Source organism: Corvus hawaiiensis, chromosome 1 (assembly GCF_020740725.1).
Source record: "Corvus hawaiiensis isolate bCorHaw1 chromosome 1, bCorHaw1.pri.cur, whole genome shotgun sequence".
NCBI lineage: Eukaryota > Metazoa > Chordata > Aves > Passeriformes > Corvidae > Corvus > Corvus hawaiiensis.
This window is the reverse complement of record NC_063213.1, coordinates 7,535,476-7,556,570: the sequence shown is the minus strand read 5'-3', so window position 1 is coordinate 7,556,570 and position 21,095 is coordinate 7,535,476. Positions and strand designations below refer to the sequence as shown.

Here is a 21,095-nt window from a genome sequence, read left to right as displayed (position 1 = left end):
CATATAAATTTATCATGATAGAGAGCTCCATTCCCTACAACCATCGAGTACAACCAGTTTATGTGTATTTACCCTGTTGTATATAAAACCAGGCATTCCTTGTAATCTCAGAGCCAAAATGTCTAACTGCAAAGATATCAGAAAAAGCCATCAAAACTATACATAAGATCATAAAATTTTAGCTCTAGAAGAAGCCCAAAGAAGTCATCTAATCCCCTCCTTGCACTGAAATAGGATTGATGTTTATCTCAACAACCCATGACAAAAATCTGTTAAATTCACTCTTAAAAATCCCCCAGGACAGAGATCCCTGCAGTATCCCTGGGAAACATGTCCTAACAGCTATATTTCCACCCTATAATACTGTACATCCTTTTCGTACAAAGTAATTAAATTCTTTTAATCTCTTACAACATTCTACAGCCTGGAAGACTCTTACATGTGTCACAGCCCCCAAGCTCAGTTCTACCAACACAGAAATGATGCATTTTTGTTTTACACGCAGTAAACCTGATCACCTAAACACATTTTCTGTGTTTTATACTATCAAACCACAGAAATGATTCTATGGAGGAAAAGCATGGCTTTTAAATTTGATTGGATTTGAAAATAGTCTCTAACATGCCACTCTTTATTTTCTGGGAATAATAATGTTTTAAGATATTTCCTCTGACACCCTGATAGTGGACATAAAGCACAAATATCACAGCAACAGCCTCTCATTCAGCATCCTGGTGCAGATCCAGGACATCACGATTATCTTCTATGGAGTTATTCCAGACTTCAACTTAGCATGGCATAGGTCAAAATCTGTTCTGCAATATCTAAAGTGCTAATATACTAATTAGTTATTAAAAATACCAGCATAGTCAGAAAATGAGGACACAGATCTCCAATAGGCAATTTAACCCAAGGCCACTGTAATAAAATTGGTGCAGAGAAATAGAACTTGTGTGCAAGCAGAAAACCGTAACAGCTCTGTTATACAACTCACAATACACCATTTTTTGGGAAATATTTTACTCTAGTGATACAATACCTATTTTGTGATACCTACTAGGGCTTCAGGGCAAATTGAAAACAACTTCACTCACTGAACACCTCTTAAGGTACCAGCAGCTGCTGGCTGAGCTGCAACATCAGGAGGAACAACTGGCTTCCTTTCCACTGCCCCAAAGAGATCACTGACCACAGTAAATAATATTCTCTTTTCCTTCCAAAAGCCATCCTGAAGCCTGAGTGATGATGATCCAAAAATTAGAGGATGACAGGTGTTGGTTTTGGCTGGCATCCTCCTTCCAAACAACCTTCTGCAGAAAGGGAAGGTTAAGGACTGGGCTAGAGCTGGCAGGGCTTCTCATGGTGCAGTGCTGGATTTTGAAGCCAGTCCAGACAAGAGCACATTTTAAAGTTTTCAGGAGCTTGCTGATTTCCAGGCAGGCATTCACAATGTGCATTTTAAATGGTTCAATTTTCCCTGACCTTTGCCAGCTGAGCGGGGCCAGAAGCCTTTTCCTGGTCAGCTTCCCTGGAACAGAGGAATGTCTGCCAAAGCAAGGAGGTGAGGGAACTTCTACAGAACCTTTCATGACATCATCTGGTGAAATTTAAGACCCTCCCTGCATAAGACTCTCTTTCTCTGCTTTAACATGAATAAAGCAAAATAATGTTGCATCTAGTTCATCTTCCTTGCAACAGAATTATGTATGGCGGAAACATCCACTTCAAACACGTGGCTGAGGTCAAGAGCTGCTCTTCATCCTCTGACAGCAACTAAACTGGGCAGATTTTATGTGCATTTGGTATAAATGAGTGTGCACATAAAAGTGCAGTCACCTTCAATAGGCAGCTAAAGAATGGCTAACTGGGACCTGTATGGCCCCAAGTGCTGCACAGCAGCTGAGTGTACTGAATGGGCAACACTGAATGATGTCTGAAAGGCAAAACAGAGGAAAACCTCCTGTTTTACTATGGTGGCAATGTCACCGAAGTACCACACTGCTTCTGCTACCTCACCTGACCAAGCACACAAATGAGGGAACAAATTCCATGCAGCTTCCCCCAAAAACCTCAAAAATTATCAGCACATACTTGAGAGTAAACTAATGGTTTTTAGACTTGCATTTCTGGCACTATCTCATGCCATTTCCCAGTTTCAAATGTTTCCCAAATTCCCTTTACACCACAGCAGCTGTGTAGAACTGCAAATTTACCCATGTCCATGGAATATTTTCTTTGTGACTGAAAATGTGAAAGTTCATAAAAACAAAGTAAAATCTGTATTCTGTGTCCCAATGATTCTTCACATACCTTGTCAAAATGGAATAATTTGTAGTCCCATTAAGGCTGTAGTCCCATTTCCTTTACTGTCTGCAGAAATGGCTTTTGCATGGAAAGAGATTTATTTATCTGGAGTATCTTAAAAAATGCAGTGATGAGTCAGTCTAATTCTTCATCTCATTCTCCCCCACCAGGTTTTGGACCTTCTAATTACTGGGAAAGGTTAGACCTGCCTGTGAAACACAAGGATATGTCATCTCCTTCTCTGGTGGCACTAAACAGGAACTTCAGGACATACTTGTTTTCAGCCTAATTATGAATGTTCCTTTTCAAATTCAGGTATAATTTGACCATCAAAGTTCCTGTTTCCAAGCAGAAGTTCAGCTTTCTCATGTTATACAATGAAAAATTGAGCGCACAGATGAATTAGGTAAGGCACTGCTTCAGCAGACTTACTGAGTGTTTTCCCAGTACTAAGACCACTTCCAGAGGAACAGAATTAATATTTCTAAACATAAGAAATACGTCTACTTCACTTGCTTGAAATGCTATAGGCATAAAAGATACAGCTCAAAATAACTGATATTTGATTTGGCAGCTCCTGCCAGGCGCTGCACTTCCAAGACCAGTCATACATGTTCTAAATATACCCTCTGATATTTTTTTGTGAGATGCTGATTAAATTATGGAAAAGATTTTTCTTTATTACTGTGTTCTCTTTCCTCTCTTTATAAAGTGTACAAAAGGAACAGAAGCACTATTAGCATGAATCAGCCAGTGGCTTTGGATGTGTAGTTCCCATAAGCTCAGAGAGAGTTTCAGGGAAATGTATGTGAGGGGAAACTGGGAGCCTTTCCTAGATCTTGCAGCAAAAAATTCTGCAGTTTCATTGTCTTAATGACGATGACATCCTGGCCTCTCCCACCAGGTGTCACTGCGAAGTCACACAAGAGGATCTGTTGGTGATCACACAAGAGGCAGACAAAATGAAGATTAATAAGGCATAGGAGTCATCTCTGAAAAAGAGTCTTTTTTTCCCCCCTCCTCCTGGTTCCTAGCAAAAAAAGAAACACAGCAACACCACTGTGCATTAAGCTCAACAAAGCAGAGTATCAGTTTTAAAGGACGGCTGTGCAAAGCTCATACTACACAAGAGATTAAAATGTGTGCTGTGGGAGCTGGGGCTGGGGCTTGGCTGCCAGGAGTGGTTCCCTCTGATGTCTGAGGATGAGGAGATGTCCAGATGAGATGTCACAACCATGGTGTCAGGACAAAGTCTGGAATGGGAATTCTCACTTTGAGATGATCTTGAGATTTAGAGACTTACAAATTTAGAGACAGCCTCTGATCCTCTGATCTCTGACAGTGACACGAGATAAGGGAGTAACTCACATGCAATTCTTACTTCTTAACTCAGTGCTTACTTTTTTACTCACAATCAATTCTTACCAAAGTCCCAAATCACCACAAATGTGTCTCACAGACCAAGTTGCAAAATAGCTCCTACATTTTTCTAGTTTCTACTCTTATATCTGAACACACATGCAGCGAGTTTCACACTCAGTTTTACACTTTATTCATGGCATAGGACCATCTAGAGGTGAAAATCCTTCCTTCCCCTTCCAGGAGTGACAGTGGCACACGCCATTGTGTCACATCCTGCTCCCCCAGAACTTCCAAGCATGCACTCAGAGCATAACACCAGAAGTTATCCACCTTTATCTGTGAACATAGGCTTGCTCACAGGAGACCACACCAGGATTTCATAGCAGTGCAGCCCAGAGGAGGTCCCTGTCCTGCTAAAGGGACCCTGAATTACCCTGCTGGGCTGCTCCTGCTCTGGCAGCAACATGCTGGTATGGAGGGAAGTCCTCCAGCCTCATTCCTCAGGATTCAGAATCACACAAACCCAAAATCAACAAACTTCCAAACTGCAACACAGGGACGCCTCAACCTGCTCCTTCTCACTTAACAGAATCACAGAGGTGACCTCCATCAGAATGCCTTGCTGCCACACTTCCTCACAACATCTGAACAGCCTCTCCAAGTGCTTGGTGGCAAATTAAGATACTTTAATTACACCATGACAGAATTAACTTCTGTGGAAGAGTGCTCTAAAAAAAGCGCATGAATGAAATTAATTTTACCTGCAACTTAATTTTTAAATGCACCTTATCTTTAAGATATTAGTACTTATATACAGAATATATAAATACTCTTATCCTATTGCTTTGGAAGTCCTTTTTGCTATACCAGCACTTGCTTTAAAATTATCTGTAAGACTTATCATTGCTAAAACATATTCTCAAACCAACAATGATCATACAGCAAACTGAAATAAAACCCACTCTTTGCTGCTGCTATGCATTTAAATGTGTAGCTGATTTCAGCTGCAGAACTTTAAACTCTCTTTTATAGGATATCACTCGATTTTAGTACAAGCATCTATCAGGCACAGCTCTGAAAATGTTAAGTCAGACTATGAAAACCTTGTCAATGCTTATTTTAGTAATAAACCCCATGTTTAATCTATGCTTTCATGTTACAGTAATCTATGTATCAATCTATAACCTTCCAGCTAAATGCACTAAGTAGATTAAGCTCTGATTGATTTGAAATGTTTTTCACTATATTATCAAAAGTCAACAGATCAGCATAAATACCTCGAAGAAATTTCTTCTCCTTTGGCAAATTTACAAAAGCAGAGCTTAACTTGAATTGAAATGAACGTCTGCATTTTTCCAGGGCAAAAAGCCTGTCAAATTTACTCTGGATCTGCTGTGCTTCTGGACTTAGGAAAAACCTGTGATTAACAGTGCAGCACATCTATTCTGTTGTGACAAAAGCAATGACATTATGAAGAAAAGTGTCCCCCCGGGTCTGCCATCCTTGTGAAGTGTCAGGAGTTACCCCAAAGGGTGGCACTGCTGGGTTGCCATCTGCAGAGCTCACTGTGCAAACAGCTCTCAGAAAGGTCGGGGGGGGTTGTTGGTGTGCTCTTGCTACTTAGATAAAAGTCGTTAAAAGTCATCTTCCCCAAATAGAAAACACCGAGTTTTATTTTCTGTGCTGCACTTAGGGAAGTGAGAAGCAGGTTGTGAGCTGCCACAGTAACCCAACAGGCGCTTCAAGGAGGCTCTGCTGTCGCTGCCAGGGGTCACAGAACTTCAGCAACAAAAAGAGCACGGGAGCGAAGAGGAGTGTGCTGAACTCTCTGTGATCCTGATTCTCACAAGCTCCTTTGCAGACTATCTGCTGGAGCTGGCTGCACAGATGGAGGGAGATTTCTGCATATGCTCAGGGTTCATCCTGGTAGCTCGCTGAGACAGCAGCAAACAAACACGGGCCTGAGCATCCCACCCAGCTCGGCTGGGGAGGTGGGGAAGGCATGGCTACAAACCACAGCAGGAACGAGTGAAGAGCAAAAATAGACTTGACGTGGTACATTTCAGTCTTTGCCAAGTTTTCAAGCATTTCCAGTCAGGTAAGTTCAGATTTAAAATGTTGTCCAAGTTTATCCCACTGAGAGGTGGCATCCAAGAAAAGGAGAGACTTTGGAAGAACAAAGGTTTTGGGGATAGTGTGTTGGCAGAGTATCCCAGGTTAAAGCTTCAGCCTCACTGGCAACCAGAACTGGATTCCCTTTGACTCCACTGGGAAGATGTCTCTCATTTCTCAGTTGTCCCTATCTGTTTATCCCCATGGAATATCCAACTTCTTCTGGATCCTGCTCCATCCATCCATGCATGTAGAGAGCTGGCACCTGAACACTGCAGACTCATCCGACACCCTGGCCCCACAGCTTGTTCAAGCATCTGGACAAGTCCTCTGTCCTGACACTGGTCCCAGCTTTGCCTCCATGAGGACTGCACAAGTGATGACAAGAGAAGGAGCTCAGCTCACACAGTGCACCTCTGGATTTGATGCTGGATTCCCATTAGTTGGGAACGTTTAAATCAGGTTTTCCTGTGGGACCTTCTACACCTTGCTTGTGAAATAAGAGAATTATTTAGTTTAATACAAACTGTATTTGGACACAAAGTGACATTTCCACTTCCCAATTTCTCCCAAACATACTGCCAGTGAACAGCAGGTTCAGTGGTCCTAATCTGCCTCATGCCTCACAGGTTACAGAACCTAGCTTGGGATAACCAGACTGTACTCGATCACACGTTCATTTCTTACCCGAGTATATTAACATAAAGTTAACAAGAAAATTCATTACAGAGGGCAAACCTGAAAGTCAATGTCAGCCAAGAAATTGCCTGAGCAATCCTGTAATTGAATAAAAATATGTGTCAGCAAAACAAGTGTCATCCTGGGCTTGCTGGTGTGCTCAGAGTTCACGGGCCTGACAAACTCCTCTCAGCGTGGTGCTATGTGTGAGACTCTGCGAGGAGACCTGATGTAGTAAATGATGTTTATCAGCAAAATATGGGTAGTAGTAGGCACATTTGACCTACAGAGTCAAACAGACCTGCCCACAACTTCACCAGCAAATTAATAAATAAAGTGAAAGAAAATTAGCATTTTGTAATTTCTTAGCCTCTTCTCTTGTTACAAAGTGCTTTCACAGCACAAGGAGGATGTTTACTTGTAAATGTGCTGTATTTTAGTAGAAACACATGTTTAGCTAGCAAAAGTAATAAACCCCTATCAGATTTTTCCACTGATGTGTTTGGCAAGTTTGTATGCTGATTTATGGGATCAGCTTCTTTGGGAGGGACAAACAAACTAATTTATTTTAATTCCCTCATTCTTGAGTCCAAGGGCCCCAGTTTAGCTGTGATACAGACCAATTTAAGTAGTGGTTCATATTTTTACACCAATTAACTGTTAATGGCATTTTGCAACCTATTCTGTTCTATTAAGCCTCAAAAAAACTGGGAGCAGCCAACAGGACACAGTTAATAGATGTATCTGGAAACTTCCTCTCTGTAGAGGTAAGAAAACCTTGGCACTGTGCTGGGACCTGTAGGAAAAAGTGTGACTTTAGAGGGAAGCTGTACCACAGGAAAGAGACACTGCCAGGTCCAAAAGTCAGGATCCTTGTGAGAAAGAGCTGCTGGCATTAGCCAGCAACAGAGAGCAGTATGCATGTTGTGTGCCTGTTTTATATATATATATATACATATATATATATATATATATATGTTTATGTATATATATATACATGGGGGGGAGAATGTGTGTATTACAATTTTTATTCTGATATATGAGTTTAAAAGCCTACAACAACCCCCAAAAGAACTTGGGGGGGGTGGCAATGCTCTCCTAGGCTAATGAGCAGTTGAGATCACTTTTCAAGCAGCTGCTCACAGACACCTAAATGGCCCTTTGCCAGACGAAAGGATCAAAGAAAAGCAGTGCTCCAGAGATGACCCTCCACTCCACAGGAAAGAAGCCAATTACTGGGGTCTGCTTTTAGGAATTTTTTTTAGGTGGCAAGATCTGGGCAGCTTCCAAGGCCCACCTAGTTCTGTGGAAAACAGCTCATCAAGTAAAATTATTTCCTCGCTTTTTCCTTTAAGATAGAACCCCTTTCCCTCCCCATTTCTGTCCTCTTCTGTGATTTGAAAACTGGCACATCTATGAGTGATTGCAGGTGCCATTAAATAATGAAGCAGTTCTGTTCATTAAAGCCCAGTGATTTATTACCTTTGGACTAAGGGAAAGAAAACAGCCTGAAAACAGAATTCTTACATCATTTCACATTATTTCCAGTCCAGTACATCAGGCAACTGTTGGAATAGCAGGTTTTCAGCTCCGTGGTCCACCCATGCCCAGAAATGCAATGCTGGATGTCTAATTCCAGCAAGGTCTGTAATTCTAGAGTGTAACTTAAACTCATAACTAGCTGCTGGCCTAAATGTCGTGTCCTACCTTCATACAGCCAGTCGCTGAGGCCATTGAAAATAACACCTTCCTTTCCTGTGGAGACCACTCGGATGGCTTGTTTCCCCACATGGGCACAGTAATAGATGTTATTCTCAAAGATAAATATCTGATTTGAAGGAAAAAAAAAAGAAAAAGAGAACAGCATTAAGCAGTGGCTTCAGCATAAAATGTTGCATTGTGCTTTTACAATAATTGGCAGTACAAAATCACATATCACAGTTTTATGGCATCTTTTGTCAAAAAAGGATTTCCACAGCTTGCTTCCAATGCCATCAGCTAATAGAAAGATGCTAATTTACAACAAACTGAAGCCTTGGTGCTTTGATACAAGCTTTATTTCTCTCACTCCTGTCTTCATTTCAGAAATCGAACAGTTCAGTTAGAGGGCATGAGATGAAGAATGCCATTGCTCAGGTTTTGAGCATTGTTAGATCTATTGCTGTGAAATGCTCCTGTGAATCAGGCTCTTTATTTATGTGTTTAAATGCTGATCAGGAAGTAAAGCTTTAGCCAGCCAATAACAAAAATATGGTTCCATGGCATTAGTCTTTATCATGTGGTTAAAAACTTTGTTCTGCATTTCGCTGTCATCGATAGCACAGTTCCTGTCCCCTCACCCCAAAGTGAAACACATCCTGCTCTAAGGAGAGTCACAGAATCACAGAATCACTTGGTTGGAAAAGACCCTTAAGGTCTTTAAGGTCCCTTCCAACCCAAACCATTCTATGATTCTAAGATCCCTGAGTCCAAGCATTAATCCAGCACTGCCAAGTTCACCACTAAACCACATCCCCCAGTGCCACATCTACACATCTTTTAAATACCTTCAGAGATGGGGACTCCACCACTGCCATGGGCATCCTGTTCCAATGCTTGACAACCCTTTCTGTGAAGGAATTGCTCTTAGAATCCAACCTAAAGTTCCCCAGCACAACTTGAGGCCATTTCCTCTTGTCTAACCTCTTGGCAAAAGAGACGGATCCCCCCTCACTACAGCCTCCTTTCAGGAAGCCGTGGAGACTGATAACCCTGAGCCTCCTTTTCTCCAGGCTAAACAATCCCAGCTCCCTCAGCCACTCCTCTTAAGACTGGAGCTCCAGAACCTTCCCCAGCTCCGTTGCCCTTCTCTGGACATGATCCAGCCCGTCAAAGCCTTTCTTGTTGTGAGGGAACTGAGCACAGGGTTTGAGGTGCAACCTCACCAGTGCCCAGTATGGAGGGACAATCACCACCCTGGTCCTGCTGGCCACACCATTTCTGATACAAGCCAGGATGCCTTTGGCCTCTTGGCCACCTGGGCGCACCTGGCTCATGTTCAGCTGCTGTTCACCAGCACCCCCAGGTCCTTTCCTGCAGGGCCACTTTCCAGCCACTCTGTGCCCAGCCTCTAGCACTGCCTGGGCTTGTTGTGACCCAAATGCAGGACCCAGCACTTGGCCCTGTTGAACCTCACACCACTGGCCATTTTTGTAGATGGGCATCACATTTGCTGCCCTCCAGTCAACTGGGACCTTCCCAGTTAGCCAGGACTGTTGGTAAATGATGGAAAGTATCTCAGAGAGCACTTCTGCCAGCTCCCACATCCAGCTGAATGGATCCTATCCAGCCCCATAGAGCTGTGTGTGTCTAAGAGGTGTGCCAGATCACTGACCCTTGCACCTTGGATTATGAGGGCTTTATTCTGCTCCCCATCCCTGTCTTTAAAATATTTTAAAAGTCTATTCAAGCTGAAAAGATGTATCAGTAAGCTATTTAGACTGAAATGCAAACTGTTAATATAATTTAGTAGACATATACAGATGGGTTTTTATATACTTGAAGATATTGGAATAAATGTTATGTATCTTTACCACGATACTAGAATGTAATTTCTCAAGTTATGAAAAGACAGAACTGAGAAAAATATTTGCTTTCATCTTCTGTTTCACATCCTATTATGGTACATGTTTCACCCAAAGATGAGCTGGAAAGATTCCAGAAGAAAGTATAGACCTTAATTTAATTTTGGCAGGAGTTATAGCAGGTTTGCCTAAAGGTAAAAATTATTACTGAAGCTGTAGCTTGCTCTCTTTCCTTTTAAACTAAGAAGAGCTTCATTCAATTAATAGGTTTTGAAAGTTAAAAATACATTGTGGAAGATACTACTTTCTCTTTCCTACCTTGAATTTTAGTAAACAGAGGGGCCAGATAAAGGATTCCAAGTAAAGAATTTTATCTGTTAGCTAATCTGCATATGGGGAGGTTTTTGAAGCTTAAATGTGAAAAAAAAAAGTGAAGACTTAGCAGAATAAGATACTCTGAGTCCAAATAAATCCAAATCTCTGTGTCTGAGTACTAAATGTGCTAAGGGGTGCTTGGGTGAGAGCTCTTCTGTGACAGGCACACAATCAAGTGGATTTATTCAAGTGATGCAACCCTTCCCTTGCCAAAATTCTTCCAGCAAAAGAAGGTTTGCAATATTTTCTACTATATTCAGTGTTACATGAGCTTACAGGAAAAACAAAGAAGGTGGATTGACAACCTGTTCCTGCCCTTCCCTTTTTAAAGAACTGCATTGTTTTCCACCTTCACTGCTGGGTCTTTCAAAGCTTCATTGCACTCATCAGGCTGTGTGAGGTATCTGGTAGCTGTGGTGGAAAAATAAGATAGTGCTCTGACTTCAAACTGTCTCCCATATAATTCAGAGCCAAATGGCAGCACCTCATGGAGATTTAAAAATTATCCTCCTAACTACAGTGCCTTGTACCCTAAAAATGTCAACCATAATCAAGATAAAAGATAACTGAAGCAGCATAAGTAAGATTTCTGTATAATGTATCTTATAAATTAAGAAAAAGCTTTTGGACTTCTGTTATTCATCAAGAAAGAAATGTCTTTGGATTACCTCACATCCCATGTTAGAAACATATTTGAAGTTATTGTGAAATACCTGTGTAACAATTTTTACTGTTTTGGTTTTATGGCATCAAAGCAGTGCTTTCTATCAAATGATCAATCCTGTCAGCTAATTAGACAATGAGAAATTTTAGTAAAGAAAAATAGTAAATATATGTACAGACATCACTTTCACATTACTTTATGCCAGCTTTGCATAGCAGCCCTAGACAAATTTAAAATGATGACAGAAGGGATCAAGATCAGTTTTATGCCTCTGTGTACAGGAGACGAAGAGCAGAGCCCAAATTTCTGGTGTCTTCTCTTTTGATGTCCATATCTGAGCAAGACTTTACCCCAGAATTTCTTGCAATATGTGTGCCTTAAAATCCAACACTGAACACAGCTACTGGCATGGAAAATCAAGCTGTGCTAAATCAGGAAGAGCCCTGTGTTGAATACCATGTCCATTTTCATCATGACACATTCAATGTAGAGGAAAGAGGATATTCTGAAATAAATAATAAGAATGGAAACATCCATACATAGATTGAAGAAACAGAAATTTCTAACTCTACAGAAAAGCAAGGAAGATATGAGCTCTACAAGACAACAGACAGGACACAGAAAAAAGGAAAAATGTATTTCCACCCTTTTATTTCTCCAAAACAACAGGCAAACCAATGAAACCTAGATTATTTTTCCTAATGAAATCAGGATTAACATATGGAAATTCTTGCCACTGGATCTAGCAGAAGACCTCTCTTTCTGCTGGATGTTTTAACAGATGCCCAAAAGATTAAACACTTAACAAAAATAACTGGAAAATCTGAGGGGATTAAGCTAAAGTTTGGGGTTTTTCAAATGCATTCACTTAATCCCAGGATAATAAAAATCAATGGAGGTTTTGCTTTTGGCTTTATGTGGCTCAGGACGTCACCTGAAACTTTCAGACATACCCCCTTCAGCCTCAGGTATCAGCACAGCACTAACTCCTGTGCTCTGGGAAGAAATCCATGCCTGTTTGCAGCTGGTGTTAGAATTGATTACTTCAAACCATTTGACATCCTTGCACGACACAACTAAAATTGGAGAAAAAAATATGAGACTGATTCTGGAGCCTGAGACAGGAAGAAAAGTCAAAGCTTAAGTATCTAGTAAGATAAATTTGTACAGTAAGGTAAATATTTGATCTAACAACAAATTAAACTTAATTCACTTCAAAGATACAAGAGCCTTAACGACACTGATTCAAGGATTTATTTAAAATGCTTAAGCATTTGCAACTGCTTAATGGCTTCTGAAATAATACCCTCTACCAAACTGACCCAGAGTGGTATTCAGTAATTATGCTGCATTAATTAACATATTGGTACTTTTAAATTGATTAATTTATGGATCTTTTCAGGAATATAATGAAAATAATCTCCTTAAGACTTAAAAAGTCACAGTGACCAACTATTTTGAGTAGGTGAATACTACACCTCCTTTTACAGTTGTTCAACCCACCTTCCTTCCAAAGAGGTGTGTGAAATTCCTGTTTCTCCATAGACCAAAAGAAAATAGATTCATGTGCACTAATCTGCATTTTTACTGCTCCTATTTATTTTCCAGCTGTAGGGTGGCATTCTAAGTTTATGTTCTCTTTATCCCACAATTTCTAGCATATCACTTGTCAACTAAATGAGCTGCGTCACTCAAATTTAGCATAAAGTAAATGCCTGGGTGCTCATTACTTTAAATTATTAGCACATTGGGAAGTGTAAATGTTTCCTACACATTAAAATGCACATTTCCACACTGCAGGGTGAGCCCACAGGATTTATCTGTGAGAGAATAGATAACATGGAAAGGTTGGCCCTTTGACATGGAGAGTTTGCTCAACAAGAGCTGGCCCTCATGAACAGAGAGGCACAAAGCCTTGCCTTGACACTCTGGGCTGGGTTTGGCTGGGGTAGCGTTAATTTCCTTCCCAGTGTCTGGTATAGGGATGTGTTTTGGATTTGTGCTGAGCACAGGGTTGATAATACAGAGATATTTTTGTTATTGCAGAGCAGGGGTTGCACAAAGCCAAGGATTTTTCTGCTTTTGGTGCTGCCATGCAGGCAAGGAGGCTGGGGGTGCCTGGGAAGTTGGGAGGAGCCAGGACAGGCGACCCAAACTGCTCCAAGGGATATCCCAGACCAGGTGCCACCATGATCCGTATATAAAATGGGGGGAAGAAGGAGGAAGAGGGGAACATTTTGAGTGATGGTGCTTCTTGGTGCTTCTTGATGGTCTTCCCAAGTCACTGATATGTGTGATGGGGCTCTGCTCTCCTGGAGATGCTGAACACCTGCCCAGCCATGGGAAGCAGTGAATTAATTCCCTGTTTTGCTTTGCTTGTGTGCACAGCTTTTCCTTTCCCTGTTAAACTGTCTTTATCTCCACCCACAAGTGCTCTGGCTTTTACTCTTCTGGTTCTCTCCCTGATCCCACTGGAGTGAGCAGCTGTGTGGGGCTTGGCTGCTGGCTGGGGTTAAACCACAAAACCCTGTTTTAAATTCAAAATCAGTTCAAGCTTCCTTTGAGGCTTAAAAAGACTGGTCACAAAATGGAAGACACAGTGAGTGGGGAAATAGAACTACAAATAAACATACTATTCTCATCCAACATAATGTACTTCATTGTTTCTTGTTTTTAATGTTAAACTTTTCTTTTAGTTTTTTTTCTGCTGTTTTGCTAGAAAACCAGTTTACCTGAGAGCATATTCTGAATAATTAACAAGGAAACAGAATAATCTTAAAACTTTTTGCGTCTCTCAGAAATGCTTGTATTTATTTTGCAGAATCAGTTAAAAAAGAAAAAAAAAGTCTGTGAAAAGCGACAGGCCTGTCACTGGTCAAAGCTGAGCCCCCATCAGGGATGCTGCTAGTGCATCTGTGAAAATGTATTTATAAAAGGGTAAAAATGCTGGTTTTGTATGTGAGCGAGAAAATGTGAGAGAAACAGACTTGCAGACACCATGGTCAGTGGAGGAGGAGGGGGAGGAAGGGAAGCAGTGCTTGATTTTGTTTTGTTTCTCACTCTCACAATTCTGTTACAATTAATGGCAAATTATCAAATTGATTTCCCCAACTTGAGTCTGTTTTGCCCTGATGGCAACTAGTGAGTGATCCCTCTGTCCTTAACTCCACTGATGAGATTTTCACAGAATTTTCGCCCCCATGCCCATTGGGGAGAGGGAGTGATAGGGCAGCTTGCTTAGCAACCCACCACAATAATGCCACAAGGGGGGTTTAAAGTCCCTTTAATCAAGGACTTTTATTAAAAACTTTTCAGCATAAGATACTTCCTTAGAATAGTCTGACTCCTGTTCATTTTCTTTTGGGTTTCAACAACAGGAATGTTTTGTGCTGAACTCTATATTAACTATTTACATATTTATATGATGTTATTCATCACATTGATCGGAAAGCCTCTGGAAAATACACAGATTTATCTTACCAATATGTTCAGGAAGTGGAAAAGTATTATGTCTTTATTTATATGCTAAGTAGCTGGCTGAGGTCTGTAACAGAGTCACATCTTGTAAATGGGGTTTGGAAATGTCAGATCACGGACACAAGTAGATTTGATCATGATCAAACCCTTCCTGGTATGCACATACAGAGAGACCTCTCCTTTCTCTCCACCATTTCCAGTGCTCTTTAATTCCATCCAAATATTTTGGAGGCATCACTTCTTAAGCCGGTTTTGTTTTCACGCTGCCAGATGAAACCTGGAAGCTGAGGACTGTGAAAATGAAAAGCTGCAGAGGGAGAGATTCCCTGCTGTTTGTTCAAGCTAAAACCTGTCTGTACCACACACAATTAGCATGGGCCTGTCCTCATCCATGTAGCATCTTGAAGCAGATACAATAATTGTGTTTTCATTTTGTGATATCAAGGAAGTGTGACGAGCATCGTACCGGAAAGGTCTTGGCATTTTGTAGTTATTGCTCTTACATCAACTTCAGCAGAAAAATGTGTGATCAACTCAAAATCAGTTCTAAAGCTTGTTGCTGATTGATTATGCATTATTTAATGAATCCTCTGCCAATTTCTTCTTTTGAGCCTCATAAAATGCAAACTTTGATGTTCAAATAGCTGTCATTAATGTATTCTGTCATTAGTGTTTTTCCTAATGCATATGATGTGATTACACCAGCTCGTATCAGTTCTTCAAAAAGGGTAATAAAACCATAAACTGCTCCTCACCAGTGAGCTTACATATTAAGATCTACAATTTTAATTAGACTTTTCTTGTTGCCATTTAAATATAGTTTGATAGCACTGATAAAAAAATACAAGATAAAAACCTTCAAAATATTTTCATTCTCCCCATCAATTGGTTCATGATCATAATTTAGAAAAGAGACAGATAGCAATTCTGACGGAAGAGTGAGATAAAGAATTTTTAAATCAACTTTTTTTTCTTCAGAAAATGAAAATGTCATTATTAAGACCAGTGATGAAACAATGAAATTCTTCCACACAATCAGCACATTGCAGAGAATCACATCTTAATAAATAATTGACAGAAAAGGCTATAGTTTCAGGTTTTTATATCAGGGTTTATCTTTGTTTTAATTCAAAGTAAGAAGCTAACTCCTTAAGACACCAGGGATTTAGAAGAAATAGCAGTTTCTGAATGTATGCCACAAAGAGATAAATCTTAGTTTAATTCACATTTACCTTGCTCAGACATAGGCAAAGGTAATGTTTACATCAAAATGAGGACTACACCTGTTTAAAATAATTCTGCAGGGAACCTTTCAGGACAGAGAGCTTAAAAATCCCAGGGGACTACTGCAGCCAGAGAATACAGTAGTGCAGATTGATGCAAGTAAGAATCATACTGATCCATGAACACGTCAAAAACAATATTGATGCCTTCTCACTGGGGTTGGAAGACTTGAACACATGTGATTCCAGTGGTGTAAGAGTTTAGCTGCATGGAAATCTGTGCAATGACAAGAAATGCAAGTGTTTGTGCAAGGGAAACCACCAGAATCACTGCAAAAGTTGAACAAAAAATATGCTGCCCTTGGTGGCGCCGATTGCATGTTTGGGAAAGGAAGTGTAGAAGAGTCACCACTAGTAAATCATGCAAATCTCCTGATTTTAGCCACATAGCTTGGAAACTGCCAATATGTCTTGTAAAATAACCATTAAGAACTTAACTTTGCTTTCATCACATGCGATCAACAAAGTGACTAAAACGTCAGAGAGAATGGGAAAGCATTCCTTCATGTCTTCAAATAAAGAAACATTTCCTATACCTGTCAACAGCGTCCAGAGCTCTAGAGCAGTGTCTTAAGGGTTCCTGAGAGAGGATGTGGCTCTCCAGGTCTGGAGGTGACTTTTCTCTGGTGCTGGGGGAGGTGATCACCTTGTAGGGCGTGGGTATGGGTGGAGGAAGAAAAGGAGCAGTGGGAGCATCTGTTACCAACTGGCTGGTCAAGAAGAAGGAGATGAGCCCTTCTTCATATAAATGAAAGAAGCCTCACATTCAAATACCCTGATCCTCATGGGGCACCTTAACTCTTAACTCCTGGAGGGTCAACAACATGAGCACGATAACCCAGGAGGTCTGTGGAGGGCATTTGTCCTGACACAGGTGATGAAGGAGCTGATGAAGGGAGATGCTCTGCTGGACCTCACAGTTTCAAACCAGGAGAAATTGCAGGGCAAGGCGAAATCTGGGAGCAGCTGATGCTGCACACACCATGAGGTGATGAAGCTCAGGATTACATGAGGAAATATGGCAAAAAAGTATCAAGCCCTGGAATTCAGGAGAACAGAATTTGGTCTGTTCAGAAACTTGCTTGGAAGTATCCCGCTTGGATTCTCTCTTAGGAAATCAGTAGAGTTATAAAGATCTTGTGGGTTTAAATGTCTTTAGACAATCCAAAATTGTCAAAACTAATACTTGAGATAAAGTCCCACATAATGGACTATAGAAGTAATGAGAGATTTCTATGGAATGGAGACACATTCCCAAAATTTTTCCTTTTAAACTGGGTACAGAAGAGATTTTCCCTCTTGATTCTCCCAGCTTAAGTCCTTCTGTGCATTAATATTCTTCTCAGTTTTCTATGAGCTATTTTACATTTCTGACATTGCATCATTACAAATGCTGCACATTTCCATTTGTATTCTGTGAGCAGGTTAGACCACAACATGCACGGATTCTAATCACACCTAGAATGTACCAAAGTACAGCCAAATAAAAAATTATCACAAATCTGGAGATTTAAAAATATATGTTTGAAGAAAAACGTGCTGCCCTATTTTCTGTTCTTCAGGGAAGCAAAGAGGGTTTTTTTCACCTCAACAATGAGAAAGAACCATGTCTGCTTGTATTTCATTGCCCTGTATTCTAATGGGGTTATTTTAATTTATAACTGCCTTGTTATATAAAAGAATGTAATAGTAAATGTACCACTTAGTATGGAACTCTGATTCTGCTTTTAAGTTCTGCTTGATGGATTATTTTGTATTCTATAACCTAATATCTCTGATGGTTATGTAGGGCATGACTGTAAATTAGATTATTTAATGTGAGATGATACAGTGTTCCATTTAAAATACTTTATTGTGTTATAGAAAGAATACGTGACTAAGAAGAGCAGAGAGATTATTTGTGTCAGCATAAAGAAGCTGGCAATTGGGATTCAGGATTCCTCCAGGTGCACATCCGACCTTGGACAGTGAGCTGGTCACTCCAATATTCCTCTTTAATTAGAAGCTTGGTTGTAGAAACACTCAACACCTATTCCAGCAGGGGAGGAGGAGACCTAACAGAATTTTTCATGAAGTTTCCTCATCTGTCTGGTAAATGGCAGTTTCTGGGGAAGGAGCACCACAAGCCAAGGTGGGACACTCCACGGTCCCTTGGGTGGCACTGCTCAGTCCCGCTTGTGGCATCCCAATGGCTGCCACTTCACCTCACTCTCAGCAGTGACTGCTGCTATCTAAAGTAAAAGGTAACTATTTTCATGGCACTTTTCAAGAACAACGCTTTTCATAGGCATGTATTTCAATGGCCATCACCCACCAACCACTGATTTGTAAGATGCCAGGGACCCTTATGCACAGCCAAGAAGACACTTTTGGCAGTTAGATCTCTGAAATGAAAACTGCTCTTAACAAAAAAGAGTTGTTTGATATCCATAAATCTCAACTGAAATTCAAGAAATTTCTGTAATAGGAGGGAGTTACTTTCAGTGGAACTGACCCAATGCTGGAGTGTTTTACTGCTAGGAATCTTGTACAGCAGCAGGTGAGGAAATGCAGTAACATAAAAAGGAAGAGAATTCAGTACTTTCCTTGTAGAGGAACAAGATGGTGAGCTCCTCCAAGCTAGTAAATCCATGGATATATGCATTTCTTGTAAGTACAAACTCAGTTTCCTTAATGCAGACTGTGAATGTCTGCAACATTTAATGCATCAATTCTGTAAGTCCATTTAAAGGTAGGAATCCATTGCTGCAACTTCACCAGAGAACAAAGTGACATATAAGAAATCACAGAGGAAGCCTGTGGGAGTGTCTCAGCCCCAGCAGAAATACATACATCATCCTATGCCTCATATTTGGGTGTAAGGGCAGCTACTTTCTGATTTATTGGTGAAACTTCTATGGCAAATAATCAATTCCATTTTGTCCTCTGAAATCTTTCATGTCCACAGAAAGAGCAACATCTTATTTTAAATAAAATCACCTACATCTTCTTTCAGTAACATTTGTTGCAGCACCTTCAATTATCTTAAATATCTTGCTCTTTTGCCACTGATGAAGATGCAGTACCAAGGATGCTGAGAGGGGAAGGGATGTGACCATTTCTCAGCAAAGAAAATAACACTGACTGTGCCAAAACCTCCCTTTGGGGAATGAGGACCCAACACCAAGCCCAAGGGTAACAAAGGAATGACAAGGATGTGCAAGGTTAAAAGTAGGACACTGCTGCCACTGTAACCAAAGAGAGTATCAAAGGAAAAAAAAACAAACCAAGAAACAAAACAAAACCTAAACACAACACTTTTCCAGTGGACTTATTTGAATAAAGCAAGGGGAGAGGGGAAAGGAGCAACCTGTCCAGGTGCTCAGTGTATGTGTATTACATCTTACTGACATCTCCCTAAAAAATTTCATATTCTGACACTGGAGAAGGGGATGAGGTTGGCACATTATTATGCTGAAAGTCTTGCATTTCCAGAATGCAGGGACCATTTAAAAATCTGCCTGAATATCCCTCACTATGCTTAAATAGAGCTTACATAGACTTTGGGGATGGGGGTGGAGAGGGAGACAGGGCAGAAGTTTTTTTTCTTGCAACTAGCAAGATAAGCAAGCCAGAATAATTACATACAGCAGACCACAGCTAAATATTGATTCAGATGTCATTGCAAAAAGAAAAGGTGAGGGAACAGCAGCTTGAAAATAATGATGCAAAAATCTATGAAAGAATGGTAGAGACAAATAGACCTACAGCAATTATACCCAGAGCAGTTCAAAAGCCCAGCTGGAATAGGAACAACAGCAGATAATTCAGTGCCTCCTGTGAAAATGGTCCCCTTCCCTTGATATCTGTGCAGCCCTTCTGCCTGGAACTAAGCTGGCATGACAGGCACAAATTCAGGCAAGGAAAAAACTTCTAATTAGAGGAGTCACTCCAGTTTAGTTCCAGGTGTCATCACTTAACCAGCTTTTTTTTTGCATCTAGATATCCTACTTGGCAAACATTGTACTACAGCATTAGAAAAAAAAAAAAGATAAGGGAGATGGATAGCTTCTGGTCATGTGCAGCAGGATCTATCATTCAAATGTTTTAAATATCAAAAAAACCTGATGTTTCTCTTAATTGTATTGCACTTTTTAAAACAGCAGTATTTATGACAATAAGCTGTTTGCCAGCATCAGCATTCACTGTTTGAAGGCGCCTGAAAACCCCTAACATGGTAGAGGCTGAAAGAATCACTCCATTTTTTTTCCTGGCATTTGCATTTCCCTGAAATAGAGATTTCTTACTGCATCTTCTGCACCTGCTGTGAAACTTAACTTCTGTTACCTTAGAACCAATTACAAACTTGATTGTAGTCTACAAGAATAAGAGATAGCTCCTGCTCCAAAAAGAGTTGACACTGAAAAAGGCTAATTGCCTATGAATGCAGGAAAAACGTGTTTTGACCCTTCTGTGGGGCTGCAGTAAGTGCAAGGGCACACAAAACTTCCAGCAACCCCAACCCTCTTTCTGTATGTTTTAGGTACTTAAAAAAAACTGTGTAAACAGTAAAAGACTGACTGGTCAGGCGAACCTTAAAAAAAATGTTTCTCTTTGTAGAAGAATAAATACTATGATCTATGAGAGGTATTTTTTAGAATTATAACTGCTGCCTCTAAAGTTGTGCAAAACTGCTTCCCCCAGCATCTGAAGTGTCACCATTACCATTAATATCTGTCAGGACGGTTACAGATTCTGATTTTGAAAAAAAAAGAAAATATCAGCACAGCAGAAGTGCTTCTGCTTTTGAAATTGGAGTTTAGCAGCTCCTGTGAACTGTATTTAGTGCTGTCAACGCAGACAAATATTCACTGCATTTTATTAGAGCAGGCCTCCCGCCTCCTCCTTCCTTTTGGCAGTAGGGCCCATGGATATTCCCAGCTGGTGCTTAATGCAAATACTTTGAACCTGGATGTGCACATTTTGGGATAACTTAAATAAAAACCTCCTGAAAGCTTTGGGTTTATTGGATTCCTTGAGCACCTCAGCTACAGACATGCACTGGACAGCCTCTTACTCCTGAAGCGCTCCCTGACTTCGGCTGTGCTGCCAAGCAAAACAACAAAGGAAACCTCTTCACACTGCACTTACTTTTCTTGAAAAATAGACAGGTCCAGGCCTGTCAGCCACACAAGTTTTATGAAGCTGAGTTCAGGACCAGAGGCACTATTAACCTTTTCTTAGATGCTGTTGGGGCAAATGTATCACGGGAACATTACGTGAGCTCTCAGGATGTGG

The 21,095-nt window shown here is 40.6% G+C and overlaps 1 protein-coding gene across 5 annotated transcripts in view; it reads right to left on the bottom strand.

Moving 5' to 3' along the window:
* DPP6 (dipeptidyl peptidase like 6) overlaps positions 1–21,095 on the bottom strand; it is a 544,191-nt gene that overhangs the window by 73,020 nt on the left and 450,076 nt on the right. For all 5 annotated transcript variants that reach the window (XM_048324150.1, XM_048324219.1, XM_048323990.1 and 2 more), the window contains exon 8: positions 8,164–8,284. In XM_048324150.1, the coding sequence (XP_048180107.1) occupies positions 8,164–8,284 (121 nt within the window). The remainder of the gene's footprint in view (positions 1–8,163; positions 8,285–21,095) is intronic.